The 23,380-nt window shown below is 42.5% G+C and overlaps 1 protein-coding gene across 1 annotated transcript in view; it reads right to left on the bottom strand.

Annotated features, from left to right (window-relative positions):
• The window catches only part of LOC136872038 (probable cytochrome P450 49a1), a 101,331-nt gene extending 81,712 nt beyond the window's left edge, over window positions 1-19,619 (bottom strand). Inside the window, exons 1-2 of the mRNA XM_067145860.2 lie at window positions 19,453-19,619; window positions 392-594 (exon numbers count right to left, since the gene is read on the bottom strand). Coding sequence (XP_067001961.2) covers window positions 392-587 — 196 coding nt within the window. The 5' untranslated portion in view covers window positions 588-594; window positions 19,453-19,619. The remainder of the gene's footprint in view (window positions 1-391; window positions 595-19,452) is intronic.
• Window positions 19,620-23,380: the final 3,761 nt, after the last annotated feature.

The raw sequence follows: 23,380 nt of genomic DNA, 5'->3' as shown, positions 1-23,380 counted from the left end.
GTATGTGCAGGTGCATTTGATCGCTTAGATACAATCAGCATGCCGAAATCAGAAAAGCAAAAAACCGGGCGAGTTGGCCGTGCGCGTAGAGGCGGGCGGCTGAGAGCTTGCATCCGGGAGATCGTGGGTTCGAGCCCCACTGTCGGCAGCCCTGAAGATGGTTTTCCGTGGTTTCCCATTTTCACACCAGGCAAATGCTGGGGCTGTAGCTTAATTAAGGCCACGGCCGCTTCCTTCCAACTCTTAGGCCTTTCCCATCCCATTGTAGCCATAAGACCTATCTGTGTCGGTGCGTCGTAAAGCAACTAGCAAAAAAAAAAAGAAAGAAAGAAAAGCAAAACAACCTATAAACATAACAGGAAACTTAAGCAATGCCATCAAGTGAACCTACCTATGAAAGGAAGATACCTCCACGTATTTCCAATGAGTGGTAAAGCTTTAGGTCCTGGAATTTCTTCAAAAGTTCTTACACCTTGCATATCATTCTGCGCGGCTGCCACTGAGCTTCTAGTTCTCTTGAGCAGCAGAGTAAGTACTGCTGGATGAAGACCAGGTCGATTGAAGTGCACTACTCCAAGCCTAATCATCTTGGAACTGCAAGAAAAGGAATCAGTAAGAACAATTTAACGACGTCATGATGCTCAGAGGTACGAAGTTTTTCGTAATAAAAATAATTCCTAGTTTACCGTATCACACTATTAACCTTTCAATAAATAACTAATATTAGATTAAATAAAGAGATACAATATATATAAAAAAATCTCGCCATTTTATTTAGGGGATAGTTGGTCATGTTACTACTACTGTGGGCAGACACGTTTCGATCTTGCTACCAAGACCGTCTTCAGAGCAGTAATATTGCATAATGAAAACAGTTAATGGTAATTGTAACTACGTATTACCTAGCTTCGATATAGAATAGCAGTAACACGACCTGATATCCTCAACATACTATGATGTCATTTAGCAGTCGTGAAAGTCTACGTTTAAAAATATACCTTCGTCTTCTTTCTTCTTTCTTCGGTAGAGACTCCTAGGGACCACGTTTCCAATTTCATTGCCTCATCTTTTGTTGTTCATTCTTCTACCAATACTCCATCTTCTCACTATGTCTCATCGTCCTCTCCTCGGAGAGTTTAGAGCCTGTTTTCTTTCCCTTCCGATCTTGGAATCCTTCCATTTTTAAAATTTTCTTTCTAAAATTCTCTCTCTTTCTCTGTGTTTCTTCTTCTTTTCCTATATTATATATTTGCAAACATTTCTTGACTTCATGAATCCAGGTTGTTGACTTCTAGTTCCAAAGATATTTGAAGATCCATTTGGTTAAGCTATTTTCATTCGTTCGGTGTAAATGTCCAAAAATATCAATCCCCTCTTCAATATTGTTTCTGTTATGTTTTCTATGTTCCGATGCATTTCATCATTACTTATTTATTTCCAGAGTTCTGTAGTTCTTACCGGAGCGAGTATGTTCCACATAATTTTTTATTCCAGTATTAATTTATTCAGCTAGTAATTCAGTACTAGACATTCCCTCGCGTATAGGCATTCCGGTTTAACTACTTTGTTGTAGTGTTGTATTACGTGATTATTAGACAAAGAATTTTTGTTGTAGATATTCCTCGTTATGCCGTATGATATTTTAAACTTACGTACCCTTTCTTCTACAGCAAGGTACGTAGAATACAAGGTAGGGATCACGAGAGAGGTGCGCAGTGGCAAAGCAGAGCTGTGACGTCACGCTGGACCCTCGCGTTGAATCTGCTCTGAATGAGGTGGAGGTAGTTCGAACAAGAATCGCTGTGCACGCAGAAGCTAGGTGCTAATAATACACGATAGTAACATATCTGTGGTGTACAAGAAACCGTGTGTGTTTACTTTATGAGATAAAACGTAAAAAGCAGTAATAGTGTACACTTTTCAGTATGCTTTGTCATGCCATTACAGGCTGCACAAATCATAGCAGGCACGCGAAGGAACGAAACATACACTGGCATATATTCCCTAAGACCACTGACGTAAATAAATGGTGACAGAAGTAATCAAGACATTATCGAAAGCTTTCTCAGCTTCGAGGGTTCAGAAGGCTTTATGACGATCCTCTTCCGACAGCTGTGACGCGAAAGGTGAAATCATTGCTTCTAGCCTCAATGCTTCCGAGGCGATAAGAAATTCCAACTGTTCTCCGAAAGATTATGAAATATTACGCCCAAATATGTACTGCTGAACTCGATCAAAACTCGGATATCGTGTGCCAGTCTTAAGACCAAGGAGCTGCTTGAAGACTTCACTGGCTATATAGCTTTTAGGATAAAGAAGAAGAACCTCGATATAGAAAGTAATTACGGAGAGGAAACAGGTCAAACTACAAGGGGTGGAAATTAAATTTCAAAAAGAGTCCCTTTTTTTTTTTTTTGCAAGTTGCTTTACGTCGCACCGACACAGATAGGTCTTACGGCGACGATGGGACAGGAAAGGGCTAGGAGTGTGAAGGAAGCGTCCGTGGCCTTAATTAAGGTACAGCCCCAGCATTTGCTTGGTGTCAAAATGGGAAACCACGGAAAACCATCTTTAGGGCTGCCGACAGTGGGGTTCGAACCCAATCTCCCGAATGCTGGATACTGGCCGCACTTAAGAGACTACAGCTATCGAGCTCGGTAGTTTCAATTTTACCACGGGAAAGAACTGAGAGAGGGTTCTTAACATCATCACACACCGGGCGAGTTGGCCGTGCGCGTAGAGGCGCGCGGCTGTGAGCTTGCATCCGGGAGATAGTAGGTTCGAATCCCACTATCGGCAGCCCTGAAGATGGTTTTCCGTGGTTTCCCATTTTCACACCAGGCAAATGCTGGGGCTGTACCTTAATTAAGGCCACGGCCGCTTCCTTCCAACTCCTAGGCCTTTCCTATCCCATCGTTGCCATAAGACCTATCTGTGTCGGTGCGACGTAAAGCCCCTAGCAAAAAAAAAAAAACAAAACATCATCACAAACCTTACGGATATCCTGAAAAATAAATTCCCCGAAATTTATGAGCTTGCAAATTGCTACGTGAGAAGCCGTTCTTTTATTCGAATGGACGCTTTAAACAAAAGTAAGACATTCAAGAGACCGGGTTTCAGTTAATACAACACCGATAAAGAAAGAAGAAAAGAAAAGAAATTCCACTGATGCTATGGATCAGTGTGTTTGATATTCTTTTTTTTTAAATATCAGCATTATTCTTTGTGTATAACATACCTGTTATTTTTTAATGAAAGGCAATTTAATATGTTGTATATGAAACCAGTGCTAAGAATATTAATATACAGGCTCATTAATATGGCCTCTAATGTTAACGTGGAATTTGTCATTTCCTGGCACTTGGAGAACATTTACTGTACTGTTTGTGTTGTGGACAGTTTCCTAATATTTGCTGTTTGTGTTGTTGACAGTATACATAGTTTCCCAATACTGCTTGTAACAACGGACATATTTCTTTCAGTCATCAAGCTTTAATGTTCGAGTCTGTAACAATTAGAACCCCTTGTTACTGTTAGGTGTTGAGAACATGAACATATGGAATGGCCACTCCACTGCGATCACAGTCTTAGCATTGTTACGACCTTTTATACAGATCGAAATACTTCAGAAACGCTGCTGGATTCACACTGTATTTGGTCTCATTATTACTCTACTGTAATAGTGAAGTGGAATGCCTTTTGTGAGGTGATGTTAAAATAACTATGAAGTTCTCTTATCTCTAACTTGTGGCTAAAACAGAATAGCTTACAGCAGTGTATTAGCCTACCTCACGCAGAACACAAGGCGCTGAGGGTTCACGTGACGTCATCGACGGCGAAGCGTGGTGGGGAGACCTGCGCGTGATCCCTACCTCTTAGGGTACGAACATGCCGAGTGGATTACTCCTCGCTCAGTGCTCATCACTCCTTTCTCTTCACACAGGAAGCTGAGAGATGCAAAACAAACCCATACATTTCAATAGTAGCGTTCATGCCGGCACTTCACTCATCCCTCTTCTCTCCGCTCCTCCCTCAAGAATCAAATCAGTTTGATTTTGGAGCGATGTGCTTCTTGAGCGCTGTTCTGTGATTGGTTGGTTCAAGGCCACAGCCGCCTACTCATAATATTATCGCTAGGAAGCCTGATACGAACTCCGTTTTTATCTTTGTATGGTTCCGTGCTCCGTAAAACATGAGTGATTTAAAAGAGAAACTTATTGAATTGGTTAGGGACAGTACTCCAATATGGGACAAAAGGCATAAAAATCCTCACAACCGTTATGTGCTGAAGAATTTATGGATTAATATTGGAAAGGAGATGGGCATGTCGGGTAAGTTGACATTTAATTTCTTATTGAACAAATTTAATTGAATTAATGCAATAATAAGACCAAATACACCGGATGCGGTGGTCGAGGCGGGAACGTCACGGACTCGCATTTTGAAGGTCCCGAGGCCCACCAATCTGAGTAAGATTTTTGTTTCGTGCAAAGTCGAATGGCTCGATTATAATCTACTTTCCATGTACCTTAAACTTTCTATGCGTTGTCTGTATGTGTTTGCGGTGTCTTTAGAAGGTGAGCTCTGCGTTCGGCTGATCCCTCACTAGGATAAATCCCTCCACTGCCCATGTCTAGTGTGATAACAGAATAATTTTTCCTTCCCTCCGAGCAGTGGTACGTAAATCCTAAATAGGAGATTAAACAGTATTCAATGAAAGAGAAACAGGTCACAAAAATATTTTTAAAATAGCCTTCTAATTTACCAATAGCAATTACAATTAATAGTTTGACTACATTGTGCTAAAAACAAAATTCACCATAAAGGAACAATATAGAAACTGAATGTTTTCAAAAGTTCACCAGTTACTGCTTTACTAAGCTAAAATACTCCTTAAATTTTTCTCTGACTTCCCTGGCTTTTTTCGTTGAGGGATTTAATGATCTACCGCGGGCAGGCAGAGCTGTCCTGTCCTCAATAGGAGGAAGATCAGAGATAGACATACTATACCCTTCCTTATCAATTATAGTATTATGTAGAATGCAAATGGCTTTTATTATATCATCAGTAAATGATTCACAGGTTTCAATGGTAGTACTAAGAACTCTCCATTTAGAATATATAATACCAAAAGCACATTCAACCGTCTTCCGAGCTCTTGACAGAACCTTGTTAAAGTTATCCTCCTTTTCACTTGAAGTTTTTCCGGAAAACGGTTTCATAAGGTTTTCTTTTAAGGGATAGGCTTCATCAGCAATGATTACAAACGGGACAGATACATCACTGTTGGGTAATACTGAATCAGGCGGAATATTTAGTTTATTGTTCTCCAACAGTTGGCCTAAAGCAGACGCCTTGAAGGTTCCTCCATCACTCTGTTGCCCATAGCCACCTATATCAACTGCAGTAAATCTGTAATGATCGTCTGCTAATGCTTGCAGAACGATTGAAAAATAATGTTTGTAATTAAAATACATTGAGCCGGATTGTGCTGGACATTTAATGCGGACATGTTTGCCGTCCAAAGACCCAATGCAATTTGGAAAACCCCACACAGTCTCGAACCTCTCTGCAATTCGCTTGAAGTCTTCCATAGTTGGAGTTTTCATATGCTCTGGCTGCAAGACAATCCACAGGCACTGGCAAACCTCTCTTACAATCTGGGATACTGTAGAACTTCCCATTCGAAAACTAAATGCCAGGCTCCTGAAACTTGTCCCCGTCGCCAGAAACCTGCAAATGAAATACCTATAAAGTGTTTTACATAACGTCAGTACAAGTATAAATGTATGCCTTTCTTAAGGAGAAATAGTTTCAAAATTATACTTAGTTTTTAAAATACAAATAAAACCGATTATATTACACGGCTTTTATTTCTTTTTTTTAAATATTTGTAGGTAGTCGGTGACTTTGAAGTGACATACATTTATTTTCATTAACAGGTGACTTAGCAAGCAAACAATGGAAACTACTGAGGCAGGAGTTTAGTAGGAAGCTGAGGAAACCAACGAGTGGTGACCCTGGTCCAGAGGAAGCACCACATTCTTGGCCCTATTTTGATAGTTTGCTTTTCCTAAAAGATCAGTTTACTCCACGAGACAGTGAAAGCAATCTAATAACCTCCCTGACACAAGAAGCTGATCATGTAAGTGAAACAGCAAGTCAAAATATTGATGTTGACGATTCTACATACGGGGAAGAGGATCCTTACAACGAGGAAGTGAACTCACAATCACCATATTCTGAGGCTGTTACAGACCCTGCGAGCAGCAAAAGTGACCACCGTACAACATCCTCGATACCCAATCCGAATATTTCCGAAGAATCAACCACAAGTACCCGTACCAAAACTGGCTACAGGAGAAGAATCAGCCCGCAAATTGCGTTGGGACAATCTCTGTTATCAATCGAACGAGAGAGACTGGAATTAAGAAAAAGGCAGTCTTCTGTGGACCCCAATGACGATGACATTGGATTTTTCAACTCTATTATGCCATTTGTCAAGAAACTTGATTCACAGAAAAAGATGATATTCAGAATGCAAGTACAAAAATGCCTGTACGACTTGTCGTTTTGCCAAAATCAGCCCCCTGAAGTACATTCAAATATTTGTCAATTTGTTCCGCAATCCTTACCAAATATGTTGAACCCATGTGCTGCACAGAATGTTCCCTTCCCTGTTCAATCCACCTCACAACAACTACCAGTATCACATCACATGCAACAATCCTACAGTCTTAATAATCCCACATATCTCCCTCCACAATCTCTCAGTGCTCTCCAACACCAGCAGTCTATTCCTAAACAATCTTCTTCAGGTTCTCCAGCTTCCAATATCAGTGACAGTCCAGTTTAAAAGTGAAACTTTAAATGAGTACTTCATAGTGTAATTTTTATTTTATTATGTGAAATTTCAAATCAAACATGTCAGAAAAACGTTATCACCTTGTAAGTAGGATGAATTAAAAGCAGAATGAATTACGGTACTTTTAAAGTGGATTAAATTACTTAGGCCTACCCTTAATCGTTGTATGTTCACTTTATTGTAAGTACCTATAATGGCTTATGATGTTTTCATGAAATTTTTAATATTTAATTGTGCTTTGTTTTCAATTAAAATTAACACTGTTGTGTAGTCAATACGTTTTTGTTAATATCAATTTAAAAAGGAAGGTATAATTATTACTAATCTTTGAAAACGAAGCTGGTCAAGATAACTGAAACATGTCTCTTTTAAAGAAGAAAGTGACAAATAAGTAAATGGATTATGTACCTGTGTTCAGAGAAAGTACAGTATCAGTACTAAATTAGTAGGATGCTTGTTTAATATTACCTTTATACTCTACAAATTTAATCTTTTGATAAAGTACGGATTACTTTATTGAAATAGAGAATAATATTACATTACAACCGCTTACCTTATAGTAATAACCAGTTTTTCTTCGATGGAAATAGGGTTGACATGATAGTTGCTGTACTTCCGTGGTTTCATATTGCCTTCAATTCCAATTAGCAAGTACTGAAATGTCTGCATTGACATTCTTAAATATTCGTGGAATTTCTGTGGATCTTTCTTCACCTCCTGGTATAAATGGTGAAATTCACCGAATTTCTGCCTTCTCTCATTAATTGGATGTGCGCTGTACCTTCTGTCAGAACTTGAAATCAAGTACAATTTGCTTGCTACCGTAAGTTCATCATCACTGCTGCTACTATAATTAATCATTATGCACACAGATAACTACAATCAGTTGCATTAAAACAAAATTAAATTTAAAGAACACAATGCGATCTTCTCGTTAATGCTGCACAATCTTAACTGGATGGAAAATGTTTCCTCGTTAATGAAGGAAGAGCGAGGGTCCCCCGCTCGGCATGTGCACCTTTGAATGATGAGTGATGAGCGCAGAGCACTGCTATGAGCGCTGAGCGAGGAGTAATCCACTCGGCATGTTCGTACCCTTACTCTAACTACCTTGCTTCTACAGCAGATTTTTCTAAACCGTTTTCTTGAATTGTTTCTCCCAAATATTTGAATTTCTTTACCTTCCTTATTCGAACGATGTATCTTCATTAAAGACTTTTATGCCTTTCTGCGATCTGTCTGCAAGTCTCTGAATGAACTACTTTCCTCCAAAATCCTACATATGGATAGTTTTATGTCCTCGATTAGCAGTAAATTCCCACATTTCTTCTTCTTCTTCTTCTTCTTAATCTGTTTACCCTCCAGGGTTGGATTTTCCCTCGGACTCAGCGAGGGACCCACCCTCTACCGCCTCATGGGCAGTGTCCTGGAGCGTGAGACATTGGATCGGGGGGTACAACTGGGTAAAATGACCCGTACAACGCCCAGACGACCTCACCTATTATGCTGAACAGGAGCCTTGTGGGGGGATTAAAAGATTGGAAGGCATTGACAAGGAAAAGAGGGAAGGAAGCGGCCGTGGCCTTAAGTTAGGTACCATCCAGACATTTGCCTGGAGGAGCAGTGGGAAACCACGAAAAACCACTTCCAGGATAGCTGAGGTAGGAATCGAACCCACCTCTACTCATGTGACCTCCCGAGACTTAGTGGACCCTGTTCCAGCCCTCGTATCACTTTTTACATTTCGTGACAGAGCCGGGAATCGAACCCGGGCCTCCGGGGGTGGCAGCTAATCACATTAACCACTACACCACAGAGGCGGACAATTCCTACATTTACTTCATAAAAAACTGAGCCTAACCATTGCTATGTTTGCCTCTCCCTCCCTTCCATCCTTGAGTCCATAATTCTCCCTGGTAACCTAACATTCGCTCTTCGCCACACATGACCCCACTGAAGCTGTATTATAAGTACAGCTTCCTACATCCTCGTAGCGAGTACCCTCCTTCCATAGTTCTCACCTGTTTGATCCAGCAGTCAATCTCACTACCTATATGTTAGTTACTTTCAACTTTTGAATAAGATATGTTGAGTCTACCGATAATTCCCTCCCGTACAAAAAGATTGGTTAGGCAATAGACCGATGTAAAGGTAATTTCGTCCGAAAACTTACTTCTTTCTAGTAGGGAATACCGCTGATTGCAACTGTGAAATACATAAATATATAAATAAATAAATAAATACAAAAATAAGTAAATACAAAAATAAAGAAGGAAAGATAGAAAGAAAGAAAGAAAGAAAGATAGAAAGAAAGAAATGTGTATAAAATCAAAAGTACTTAGTTCGTTCGTTATACAAGTTTGTTATACAAATCACGTCATAAAAATTATACAGTGACCCTCCGGAGGATGATCTGCATGAAGATTAATAAGCATTGACCTTCTCTCGACATAAATACGTTTATGTTTAGTACAACACTGATCGCTACCGAAATTTACATCAATTCGCAAGAGTCACTCAGATGAGTCCTAGAAGTCAAATTCTAATTTTAACTCCATGTTGTAAGGGGGCACAAACAAAATGTCGAATTTGTTGCGGAAGAACCGGATACAGCTAACTTTTCGCCCCTCACTGTGAGAAACAATACTTGGTATATCCCTAAGGGAGTCCGAGAACAATACTTTACGGCCCTAAAATCAACAGTTTCCGAGATATTTTCAAAAACACTCCCCACTCTTGTAAACTGGCCAATAAATGGCCAGCCGTAACCAGCCTTGTAGTGTGATTCCTGCCTGGGAGACTGATTACCTCGGATCGAGTAGGGGCATTTCAGTCGTCTTGACAAAGAATACTGCAATGTATTAGAAACGTCGGCAAACTGTACGTAATGTACAGAAAACAACAACACGGTTCAACCCGGAAAATAAACTAAATAATGGTGACACTACAGTATATCGAAATGTCTCATTCAACTTTGCATCTAGCTCTGTAAGAGGCAGTGTCCAACAAATAGCGGGCAAAACTTCAACCACTGCGTATTTTGCCATGTCTCGAGTCTTCAAAAACGGCTTTGTTTTGTCTTCTGGGCCTACTGTGACAGTTTACATTTCAGCAAGATTTTGCTCTATGATTACATCTAGCGTCCGCCTCTGTGATGTAGTGGTTAGTGTGATTAGCTGTCACCCCTTGAGGCCCTTGTTCGATTCCCGGCTCTGCCACGAAATTTGGAAAGTGGTACGAGGGCTGGAACGGGGTCCACTCAGCCTCGGGAGGTCAACTGAGTAGCGGTGTGTTCGATTCTCACCTCAGCCATCCTGGAAGTGGTTTTCCGAGGTTTCCCACTTCTCCTCCAGGCAAATGCCGGGATGGTACCTAACTTAAAGCCACGGCCGCTTCCTTCCCTCTTCCTTGTCTATCCCTTCCAATCTTCCTATTCCCCCACACGGCCCCTGTTCAGCATAGCAGGTGAGACCGCCTTGGCGAGATACTAGTTCTCCTCCCCAATTGTATCCCCGACCCAAAGCAATTTTTGAATTACATGCAAATAAAAACCAACATTTTTCAAAGAAGCCGAAGAAGATTTAGAAATGTTCAACATAAAAATATTTTTTAAAAAAAGTAAATTTCGTATCGGAAATATTTTAGGAAGTCAGTATTTCTCCTTCTACTACTTTCTTAATCTGTTTACCCTCCAGGGTTGGTTTTCTCCTCCGACTCAGCGAGGGATCCCACCTCTACCGTCTCAAGGTCAGTGTCCTGGAGCGCGAGACATTGGGACGGGGGTTACAATTGGGGAGAATGACCAGTACCTCGCCCAGGTGGCCTCGCCTCTTATGCTGAACAGGGGCCTTGTGGGGGGGGGGAGAATGGGAAGATTGAAAGGGATAGACAAGGAAGAGGGAAGATGGGAGCCGTGGCCTTAAGTTACGTACTCTCCCGGCATTTGCCTGGAGGAGAAGTGGGAAACTACGGAAAACCACTTCCAGGATGGCTGAAGTGGGAATCGAACCCACCTCTACTCATTTGACCTCCCGAGGCTGAGTGGACCCCGTTCCAGCCCTCGTACCACTTTCCAAATTTCGTGGCAGAGCCGGGAATCGAACCCGGGCCTCCGGGGTTGGCAGCTAATCACATTAACCACTACACCACAAAGGCGGAGGAAGCAGTATTTGATGGTAAATTTCCAGAGAAAGCCAAGAAGAAATCATGCAGTAAATAAACGGAAGAAAGAGAAAACACCGAGAAAGGATGAAGAAGTTTTCGGAAGACAAGAATAAGAAAACTGCTTCATGTGGTCCTAAGATGCCCTGATCGAATGAAGAATAATAATAATATTAATAATAATAATAATAATAATAATAATAATAATATCATTTTGTTGTAGAGTATCATTTTGATAACGATTGGGAGTTATAGACGCCGTAATGGTAATACTGGAATTATCGGGCGAGTTGGCAACCTGGTTTGCGTCACGTAGCTGTGCGCTTGCATTCGGGAGTCAGCCCTGAAGGTGATCATATGTGTTTTCCTATTTTTATACCAGGCAAATGTTGGGGCTACACCTTAATTAATCGATCTTCATCTACAATCACTACAGATATGCATTCAGGGCAGTCGCTCAAGTGGCAGATTCCCTATTCGTAGTTTATCTAGTTTTTAAATAATTTCGAAGAAGTTAGAAATGTATCGTACATTTTCGTTGCTAATTTTTTTTGCTAGGGGCTTTACGTCGCACCGACACAGATAGGTCTTATGGCGGCGATGGGATAGGAAAGGCCTAGGAGTTGGAAGGAAGCGGCCGTGGCCTTAATTAAGGTACAGCCCCAGCATTTGCCGGTGTGAAAATGGGAAACCACGGAAAACCATATTCAGGGCTGCCGATAGTGGGATTCGAACCTACTATCTCCCGGATGCGTTGCTAAATTACTCCTCTTCTTATAAATGAATATTTACCTCATTTTGTCCTGTTGAATTCAAACTTTGGCCACGGTCACTTCCTTCCTTGTCTTGTCTAAAACCTGTATGTGTCAGTGAGACGTGAAACAAATGGCAAAAAGGGGATAAACCAAACCAAACCCCATGGCGCAATAGCTTCGTAGGGCGTTGGTCTACCAAGAGACCGCTACTCATCCTGAGGGTCTGCAGATTATGAGGTGTTGCGTGGTCAGGACGACGAATCCTCTCGGCCGTTATTCTTATATTTCTACATTGGGACTGCTGTCTTACCGTCAGACAGCTCCTCAATTGTATCACGTAGGCTGAGTAGACCTCAAACCAGCCCTCAGATCCAGGTAAAAAGGCCGGGAATCGAACCCGGGGCTTTTTGTAAGAAGCAGGCACGCTGCCCCTACACCGCGGGACAGGAAGAAGAGAATTCATCCAACGGCACGCGGTGCTCCCCAGTGGTCATGTACCCAAGTACTTACTTTAATTTGATTTGAAATTAATTTCTTTGTCGATTGACAAACCTATCAATGAGATTCAAAGACGTGGATTTGATCATAAGGTGCAAGCGTCATACCAAACGATCCAATCCACAGGAAGAAATAAAGATGATTAAACCAATGATTATGCCTTTGCTGGCGGGACCTAGTGTTTACAGTGCATTATGTTTTCTGGTATGGGCTAGAGCAATCTTGTTACTTTCATTGCTCTGTCTAAGCTTTATTCTCGGCTTTGACAAAATGAAAGTGACTGAGGTATGAGCGATGCTAGTAATGCCATTTCTTCTGCAGCCAGTCCCTGCTATGAATGGTGTGAAAATATTGCTCATAGGGTCGGTTGGTGCATGCATTTCAGTGGGCTTGGCAGACTGATATGTAATAGCAACTTCTGGCTCGGTGAGGAAAGCAACGGGAAACTACCTCACTCCTCATTTCCCTAGTACGCCTCTTCAATGATGCCTAGGCCATCTATGACAGCTGATGGCGGAACTGTTGAGGATCCAACCAGCCTTCGGGCTGAGGACCAAACAACAACAAGCCAATGATGCTAGAGAGGAACAGAATTTGAAATAAGGTGTCGAATGAATGTTTAACATAGAGTACTCTTCTCATTGGAATGTCAGAATAAGCACGTGCTTGAGGCTCTGGTACTGCAATTGTACCCATAATGCAAGGTCAATAGCATGAGTACATACGAACTTAGGCAACCACCATTACTCTCCGGACGTCACTCCGCTGAGAAATTCTGCGAGGTTGTTATCCAAGGTCACTCGCTCACTGAATATAAAAACTTGGTCGTCCGGATGACTGGTGATATCATTCGGTCTAGGACATAAAGAAAGAGGAGAGAATAAACAAACTGTATGGTCACAATATACAGCGTCTTTTAAAATCAGATGAGCTGAATGGCGCAAATGGTTGAGCACTGGCTTTCTGTGCCCAAGTTGCTGGGTTCGACGTTGGCTCAGTCCCATCGTATTTGAAAGTGCTGAAATACATAATCCTCGTGTCGATAGATTTACGAGCACGTAAATGAACTCATGTGGGACAAAATGTCCAGTACCGTAGCATCTCCGTAAACCATTCAAATACCGGGCGAGTTCGCCGTGCGGTTAGAGGCGCGCGGCTGTGAGCTTGCATCCGGGAGATAGTGGGTTCGAATCCCACTGTCGGCAGCCCTGACGATGGTTTTCCGTGGTTTCCCATTTTCACACCAGGCAAATGCTGGGGCTGACCTTAATTAAGACCACGGCCGCTTCCTTCCAACTCGTAGGCCTTTCCTATCCCATCGTCGCCATAAGATCTATCTGCGTCGGTGCGACGTAAAGCCACTGGCAAGAAAAAAAAGCAATTCAAGTAGTTTGTGAGACGTAAAACAAGTAACACCATTATTCGAACAAGTTAGGCTTTTTCAAGCGCAAAATTACCAGTGTGACAGTGTGGTAATCAGTTGGATTGCCATACATTGCTGGCGGTTAGTGCACCGTTGAGAAACTAGCGCAAGCCACATAGTGCACTAGGGGAAATATGCACATCCACATAGCGGATCTCTTGTACTTTTTATTTTTCTTCTGCTTCTTCTTAACCGGTTTACCCTCCAGGGTTGGTTTTTCCCTCGGACTCAGCGAGGGATCCCACCTCTACAGCCTCAATGCCAGTGTAGAGAGTGTAGAGTGTCCTGGTGCTTCAGACTCTGGATCGGGTGATACAGCTGGGGAGGATTACCAGTAACTCGCCCAGGCGGCCTCACGTGCTATGCTGAACAGGGACATTGTGGGGGGGGGGGGAGATTGGAAGGGATAGATAAGAAAGAGGGAAGGAAGCGGCCGTGGCCTTAAGTTCTGTACCATCCCGGCATTTTCCTGGGGTTAGGGGCGCGCAGCTATGAGCTTGCATCCGGGAGATAGTTGGTATTCCGTGGTTTCCCATTTTTACACCAGGCAAATTCTGGGGCTATACCTTAATTAAGGCCACGGCCGCTTCCTTCCCATTCCTAGGCCATTCCTATCCCATCGTCGCCGTAAGACACATCTGTGTCGGTGCTACGTAAAGCAAATAGCAAATAAAAAGTACTCATGGGCAACCTCTGTGGTGTAGTGCTTAGCGTGAGTAGTTGTTACACCCGGAAACCCGCGTTCGATTCCCGGCTTTGTCACAAAATTTGAAAAGGGGCACGAGGGCTGGAACAATGTTCACTCAGCCTCGGGAGGTCAAGTGAGTAGAGGTGGGTTCGAATCCCACCTCAGTCTTCCTAGAAGTGGTTTTCCGTGGTTTCCCACTTCTCCCCTAGGCAAATGCCGGGATGGTACCTGACGGCCACGGTCGCTCCTTCCCTCTTCCTTGTCTATCCCTCCCAATCTTCCTATCTCCCCATAAGGCCCCTGTTCAACATAGCGGGTGCAGCCGCCTGGGCGAGGTACTGGTGATTATCCCCAGTTGTATCCCCGACCCAAGGTCTCATGCTCCAGAGCACTGCCCTTGAGGTGGAAGAGGTGTGATCCCTTGCTGAGTCCGTGGGAAAAACTAACCCTGGATGGTAAATAGATTAAATAGATTAAGAAAGAAAGACTCATGGGGACGCAATACTTTTTAAAATTTGATCAGAATCAGGTTGTAACATATTGTAGGTCTCGATCACATTAAGGCTGTTTGTCATAAATACACTGACTGACAGAGCAAATGCAACACCAAGAAGGAGTGGTCAGAACTTTATGCCAATTGCAGGGTAGACTGACGTCACTGAGGTATGCTCATGGTGTGAAATGCGCCGCTGTGCTGCGCACGTAGCGAACGATAACTGGGACACGGCGTTGGCGAATGGCCCACTTCGTACCGTGATTTCTCAGCCGACAGTCATTGCAGAACGTGTTGTCGCGTGCCACAGGACACGTGTATAGCTAAGAATGCCAGGCCGCCGTCAACGGAGGCATTTCCAGCAGACAGACGACTTTACGAGGGGTATGGTGATCGGGCTGAGAAGGGCAGGTTGGTCGCTTCGTCAAATCGCAGCGGATACCCATAGGGATGTGTCCACGGTGCAGCGCCTGTGGCGAAGATGGTTGGCGCAGGGATATGTGGCACGTGCGAGGGGTCCAGGCGCAGCCCGAGTGACGTCAGCACGCGAGGATCGGCGCATCCGCCACGTCAACCGCCATTCTTCAGCATGTGCAAGACACCCTGGCTGTTCCAATATCGACCAGAACAATTTCCCGTCGATTGGTTGAAGGAGGCCTGCACTCCCGGCGTCCGCTCAGAAGACCACCATTGACTCCACAGCATAGACGTGCACGCCTGGCATGGTGCCGGGCTAGAGCGACTTGGATGAGGGAATGGCGGAACGTCGTGTTCTCCGATGAGTCACGCTTCTGTTCTGTCAGTGATAGTCACCGCAGACGAGTGTGGCGTCGGCGTGGAGAAAGGTCAAATCCGGCAGTAAATGTGGAGCGCCCTACCGCTAGACAACGCGGCATCATGGTTTGGGGCGCTATTGCGTATGATTCCACGTCACCTCTAGTGCGTATTCAAGGCACGTTAAATGCCCACCGCTACGTGCAGCATGTGCTGCGGCCGGTGGCACTCCCGTACCTTCAGGGGCTGCCCAATGCTCTGTTTCAGCAGGATAATGCCCGCCCACACACTGCTCGCATCTCCCAACAGGCTCTACGAGGTGTACAGATGCTTCCGTGGCCAGCGTACTCTCCGGATCTCTCACCAATCGAACACGTGTGGGATCTCATTGGACGCCGTTTGCAAACTCTGCCCCAGCCTCGTACGGACGACCAACTGTGGCAAATGGTTGACAGAGAATGGAGAACCATACCTCAGGACACCATCCGCACTCTTATTGACTCTGTACCTCGACGTGTTTCTGCGTGCATCACCGCTCGCGGTGGTCCTACATCCTACTGAGTCGATGCCGTGCGCATTGTGTAACCTGCATATCGGTTTGAAATAAACATCAATTATTCGTCCGTGCCGTCTCTGTTTTTTCCCGAACTTTCATCCCTTTCGAACCACTCCTCATTGGTGTTGCATTGTCACTGTCAGTCAGTGTTTGTCCGCGGATTTTATTGTTATTTACGCTTAACCACAGCAGACAAGCAAGGTAACGCTCTTGTTCCGATTTCGAGGCCTATTCGTATGTCACTGTACGATGATTTCGAAATACCTTACAATCAACTGATCGTGATGTTTGCCCTCGTGCCGCAATATCATAAGTGGCGGTATTCGCAGTCTATGGTTTTAATATTTTCGGCAACGGTCTTTGATTCTTCCCAAGTGATTCTAAAATGCTTATTTTGTACACTTTTCGTCATTCAAGGGCCATACCCCCTTGCTTGTGTGACCCCAGAAAACACGGCGGACGTTCGTTCTGTCAGCTTCACCCGGCAGCGCTTCCGCCTCTCTATGTTATTCTACCTCGTTGGTTATAATATACGGATTCCAACAGACTTTGTTATGGCAATTAACACAACCATTCATTGTGAAAGAAGACTTTTATCTCCAAAGAATGCGTTTCTGACAATCCGGTTCTACTTCATGACGAATTATAAACCATTTTGAAAACTCCTCACCTCTGTTGAAGAGATGTTCAGCTATTGAAATTGGTAACAGATGTGGTCAATGAGATTATAGTTTCGTTGATTTTAAAATACGATGTACTCTCCTTCGTGAAAAGTCAAACGCATGCAATACCTTTCTTGCTGATTTGGTAGGACATTGAACAACTGATTGAGGAACACTTCTTATGTTTTCGTCAGAGATGTTTTGGGTTTCACATTTCTCTCTAAACCATGCGTGTTACTACTGACCTTAAATATTTTGTTTAAGTAGTAGGTAGTTTGTCTGAATTCCTGGAAGCTTATCATGAAATAACAGGAACAATTATTATTGTTTCCAAGAGCTCTGTAGGGCGAACACCGTTCGATCTGTTGTCAGTTTCCGATTCATGTTTGTTACTCATAAAATTCAATTAATGTCAAACAGCTAGCTGTTAGATCAGTAGATTGGCTGTTGTTTCGGAGACCGATACCAACACTGGAAAATGAAAACCTACATGAAAACCTATATTTTCCAGCTCGGTATAGATACATGTAAATAATAATGTTAATAAAAAGTATCCGCCTCTGTGGTGTAGTGGTTAGCGTGATTAGCTGCCACCCCCAGAGGTCCGGGTTCGATTCCCGGCTCCACCACAAAGTTTGAAAAAGTGGTACGAGGGCTGGAACGGGGTCCACTTAGCCTCAGGAGGTCAACTGAGTAGAAGAGGGTTTGATTCCCACCTCAACCATCCTCGAAGTGGTTTTCCATGATCTCCCACTTCTCCTCCAAGCAAATGCCGGGGTGGTACCTAACTTAAGGCCACGGCCGCTTCCTTCCCTCTTCCATGTCTATTCCTTCCCTTGTTCAGCATAGCAGGTGAGGTCGCTTCGGCATTCATAACGGTCATAGCTGCGTTAGGAATAGTGTTAGCGGCATCGCTCATACCTCAGTCACACTTATCTCGTCAAAGCCAAGGATAAGACTGAGACAGACTGTTCTAAAGCATACCGGAATATATAGTGCACTCTAAACACCAGATCTCAGGATCTCAGCTTATTGATGAGTAGAGAATGAAATAAAAATGTTGTTGCATATATCTAATATCCATCAATAAATACGAATGAATGTGTAGTTGCTCGAAAGAAGCATACATACATCTTCATTATAGAATGTTATGCCTTTTAGCGTTCAGTTTGCAAGACCCTATAAATTTACTAATCGCTACCAAAATCCTCTATTCGTAACGAGTTCTGTGGCTTCGTTTAGTTGTATATCTCTTATCATTAAATCGTTAGAAACTGAGTCTAGCCATCGTCATCTTGGTCTCCCTCTACTCCTTTTCCCCTCCATAACAGAGTCCATTATTCTCCTAGGTAACCTATCCTTCTCCATTCGCCTCACATGACCCCACCACCGAGGTCGGTTTATGCATACAGTTTCATCCATCGAGTTCATTCCTAGCCTTAGCCTTTATTTCCGCATTCCGGTTACCCTCCAGCTATTGTTCCCATCTATTTGTACCAACTATCATTCTCGCTACTTTTATGTTTGTTACTTATAGCTTTTGAACAAGATATCATGAGTCAACCCAGCTTTCACTCCCGTAAAGCAAAGTTGGTCTGAAAACAGACCGATGTAAAGATAGTTTCGTCCGGGAGCTGATTTCCTTCCTGCACAATACCCTTGATCGTAACTGTGAGCTCACTGCATTAACTCTACCGCACATTGATTCAATCTCCTTTACTATAGTACCATCCTGGGAGAACACACATTACTAAATTCTAGAAATTATCTACCTGTTCCAGCTTTGTATCCCCAACCTGACATTCAGTTCTCTTGGACTTCTTAACTATTGACGTCAGTTTAGTCATGGGCAGCCTAATTTTCAAGTTCCAGGATATTAGACTGAAGGCTTTCGGCACAATCTGCCATTTAGACCAAGTCGTCAGCACAGACCAGACTGCTTACAACATTTTCACCTTACTGAATCCCTCCCTGCCACTTAATACCCTTCAGCAGATGATCCTTGTAAACTATGAACGATAAGGATGAACGATTACAGCCTTGTCTAACCCTGTACGTACCTTGAATCAAGAACTCATTCTACCATAAATTTTCACTGTAGCCCAACATAAATTACTTTGATTGATTAAAAAGAACTAGTTTCTCCTTTGGTAAAATCAAATGATCATATCGTGGTCATTTCCATCCATCTGCGGCTGCTAATCTCACGGTTGCTAGGTAACATTATCTGACCATCCACCTCACGTCACTGCCTGCGCGGTTGCCATGGTTACACTTCCGTCACACATTATGTCACGTCACGTAACACAAATTTTCGGATGACCCTCAGCCATAACACATATTTATGTCAAGAAGCGCATGGTATTGTAAGCCATTCGCATTTAATACTTTATCGAACTTAATGCTAATTATTATGAAATGTAATGCACCTCCCTTGTCGATACAAACTTACAGATATCCACAGAGCCATATTATCTACATGTTCACATCTTTATGAGAAAAGAGTACCCGCGAGGAATGTATACAATACTATGCGCTCATTTTTACTTATTTTCTAGTGACTGCACGTTTCCTTACCTGGCAGTTGAAACCGACTGAAATGGCGCAACACTTCACTTCACAGAGGATGATATGAGTAAGAGATAAGAGGATGCTCGATTTCCTGTTGTTATGCTCACATACTCTTCAACACTGTCCAGTCTGTGAGAGACTTCACTTCTCTCCTTTGATGCAAAAGTTTCACTGAGCTTCGGTCGGCTGTGTCACCACTCTGCTTGCAGTCAGCCTATAGCAATTAGAGTTGTTCAAGGTCTCTTGCTCAGCCATTTAATTGAACAACTTCCTCAATTTGTGCCTCATTCCTTCAGTTTATTCATTTCTACTTTTGATATAACATGTATACATTCATTCATATTATGGACCGTTATGTCTTTTAGAGTTTGGTTCGCAAGCGTCAGTGAATGAATTATGCGCATTCACAGACGTCAGTTTCCAACCAGTACTGCAGCTGCTATTTCAGCACCTCCGACAATCATCACCTAGTCCAGCCTTTCCTTCTGACAATGACGATGATAATAATAATAATAATAATAATAATAATAATAATAATAATAATAATAATAATAATGAACAGCCTTTGTAAGTTTTTGTAGTAGATGATAGTGTTGTGTGTGGTGTGTGAGTTGCAGGAATGTTGGGGACTGTACAAAAACCCAGTCCCCGAGCCAGGGGAAATAAACATTTAAGGTTAAAATCTCTTACCCAGTCGGGAATCGAACCCGGACCCTTCACGGCGAGTTCGTCAATTTGAATCGCACACCCGGAATTAATAAAGTAGCTCCATTTTCTAGAAAACATTTCTCCGCCAATCTTCTTATCATAACATGAAGAGTAGCCTATCTCTGATTTTTTGTCGGTATAATTATGATACACCATATATAATCTGAGGGTTAAAGAAAGTGAGCCCTACCCAAATAATTGAGCTCAAAAATACTTTGGCAGCACCCGCCGTATCGGCATGATTACAATGGCACGGAAAACCACGGTCACAACGATTATTTACCCCATCGTACGTTTTGAGACCCATTCTGGACAGTTAACTGATACCGACTGGAGGGAAAGTACCACGACAAAAAAATCTGCTGCAGATTTGACCTGACCTACGGAACACCGCATCCCTTTAAGGCAGACCCTCCACCGAGGCGGGCGGCGTATGCTACTGTTGTTGCTGCGGAGGGTACTTTTTGTGTGGGACAGTAAAAAAACATTGAATTCCTGAACCAAAGAAATTAAATGTCCTCGATTGAATTCCCACGACTTAACCAGGAATCGAATCAGAAACCTCAGGGTTTGAAGTGACCATTAAACGTGATAATATATCCAGCATTCGATATAGTTTTATTGCGTTAATTTTGTTTTGGAAGCATCTTCATTTGGAAATAATTTATTCTTTAGATAAAGAAATGTCGCTACTATGGCGTTATGTCTAGTGTGATTAGCTGCCACACCCGGAGGCCCGGGGTCGATTTCCAGCTCTGCCAAGAAATTTGAAATGTGGTGCGAGAAGTGGAGAGAGGTCCACTCAGCCTTGGGAGATCAACTGAGTAGAGGAGTGTTCGATTCCAATCTCAGCTATCCTCGAAGTAGCTTTCCGTGGTTTCCCAATTCTCCTCCAGGCAAATGTCGGGATGGTACCTGACTCAAAGCCACGGCCACTTCCTTCCCTCCTCCTTGTCTATTCCTTCCGATCTTCCTCTCCCCTACAAGGCCCCTGTTCAGCATAGCAGGCGAGGCAGCCTGGGCGAGGTACTGGTCCTCCTCCTCAGATGTATCCACCGACCCAAAGCCTCACACTCCACGACACTGACCTTGAGGCGGTAGAGGTGGATCCCACACTGAGTCCGAGGGAAAAACCAACCCTGGAGGGTAAATGGATTAAGAAAGAAAGAAAGAAAGAAAGGAAGAAAGAACGAAAGAAAGATATATCTACCGCGTATGACGCATTTACCTTACATACATACTGAATTTAAATATTAAAATAGGAAACATTATCATCCAGACACACTATTATTAGTTTCTCAAGGAGCCCGCGGTTAGAACTCCAGCCAACGCAAGTAGGATTTTTGAAATGGAAAAACACGCCAGAAAACCCAATGCCGTTACCTCTGTTTACTTCATCAAAAGTCGATTAAGACTACAAGCGTTGTGATTTTCCTTCTTTATCAACAGTCGTTTAAAATTAGAAAGTTAGTGATTACCCTCCTTTATCAACAGTCATTTGAGATTAAAACACTTCGTGATTTTCCTTCGAAATATTAAATATTTTCAATTCAAACTATGAAATGTTCGAGGTAAATGAGACAGGTGTTAAGCGTGTATGTTATCAATGACATGATATAGACTTTTGGGTTTGAATATTCAAACCTCATTATCTGAGAAGTCTTTCTCGTGAACAGTCGAGATTTTCTTCTGAAGACGCAGAGTAAAGTTCTCTGCGAAACGTAAAGAATTTCACCTCATTTTCTTGTTCCGACATAACCCCAAATGTCTATATCATGTCTATAAATACGGGCCGTGAAAGCATCAATAGCAACATGTTATTATTATTATTAATAATATAAGATAATAATAGTAAAAATTGGAATTCCCTAACAAAATTTAAGTTTAAACTGTTATGTTTTGCTGAACACCTTGGTCTGTTGTCCAACAATGTTCAGGACACTCGACACCAGTTTCAGTCTCTACAAGAAATTGCACGAAAAAGTGGTCTTAGAATATCCTTTCGAAAAAATGTGATCATATTTACAGATCCACCATCGGTAAATAAAATAACAATTGATGGACAAGAAATAAAAATTGTTGATAAATTTAAGCATTTAGGAGAAATTAAATCTTATAATCTTAATGAGAAACTAGCTCGGCAAAATAAACCAAGCAAATTTATTACCAAGACTACATACAACAAAAAAGCTTATCAATAGAAGCAAAATTAAGACATTAAAAAAAGATTCACACCGCCAGATATAACTCATGCCAGTGCAACCATTTCTTAAACAGCTAATACAGCTGAAATAGAAGAAATACTGTACTTAAGACAGGAAGAATAATAATTAGAACATGCATAAGTAAACAATATCAAGTTAATGCACACCAGTGGCAATGTATGGAACCTAGTGTTGGCCAGTTACAAGGAGACACGAACAAACAGCTGTATCTCCTGGAGATGAAGATGCTTCGCTGGCTAATGGGACTCACTAGACTGGACCACACCAGAAATGAGGATGTTCGGGTGGCATTTGATGTGGCCCTAGTACCTGAGAAAATGCGAGAGAATCGCATGCAATGGTATGGCCACGTGCTAGGCAGAAATGTTTCTTCAGCTGCGAGAAGGGCATTAAACTTAAGTCCTGAGGGTCGCGGACCACGAAAGTTTCTCCTAAAGATGCACAAGATCGCATCAAGAGGAAAAGAAAGTGCACAACTGCAGACCCTTCCATTAAGGGGGATAAATGCTAAGGAGAAGAATAAGAATAAGAAGAAGAAGTAGAAGTATAGGAATAATAATAATAAGAAGAAGAAGTAGTAGAAGAAGAATAAGAAGAAGAAGTTAATGGACACTGAAGCATAGCATCAAATAAAACTGTGTATGAGGAAATTGAATCGGTATTGAGCACTATTAGGAAAAAAACGTGTATCATTCTTTGGATATCTTATCAGAACACCTGACGCCACAATTAGCAGAAGAATAATTGAATAATTATGGAATATCAAGACCAAGATTAAAATGATTACGGAAATTAAGGATGGTATAAGAATCAAAAACAAAAATAGATAATCTTGAAATCAAAACTGACAAAATGAAGGTACTTCAAGACACGCACAGACCAAGATCAATAAAAGGTCTAATGGGAGGGTGTTTTCAATTGAAGAAAGGTAGGCAGCGTTTCTCAGAATGAAGAAATATTGAGATGATAAGAAGTCAAAGCAATTCTTTGTATAGTGGACC

Source organism: Anabrus simplex, chromosome 4 (assembly GCF_040414725.1).
Source record: "Anabrus simplex isolate iqAnaSimp1 chromosome 4, ASM4041472v1, whole genome shotgun sequence".
Classification (NCBI taxonomy): domain Eukaryota; kingdom Metazoa; phylum Arthropoda; class Insecta; order Orthoptera; family Tettigoniidae; genus Anabrus; species Anabrus simplex.
The sequence above is the reverse complement of the archived record's forward strand: the minus strand, read 5'-3'. Positions and strand labels throughout refer to the sequence as shown.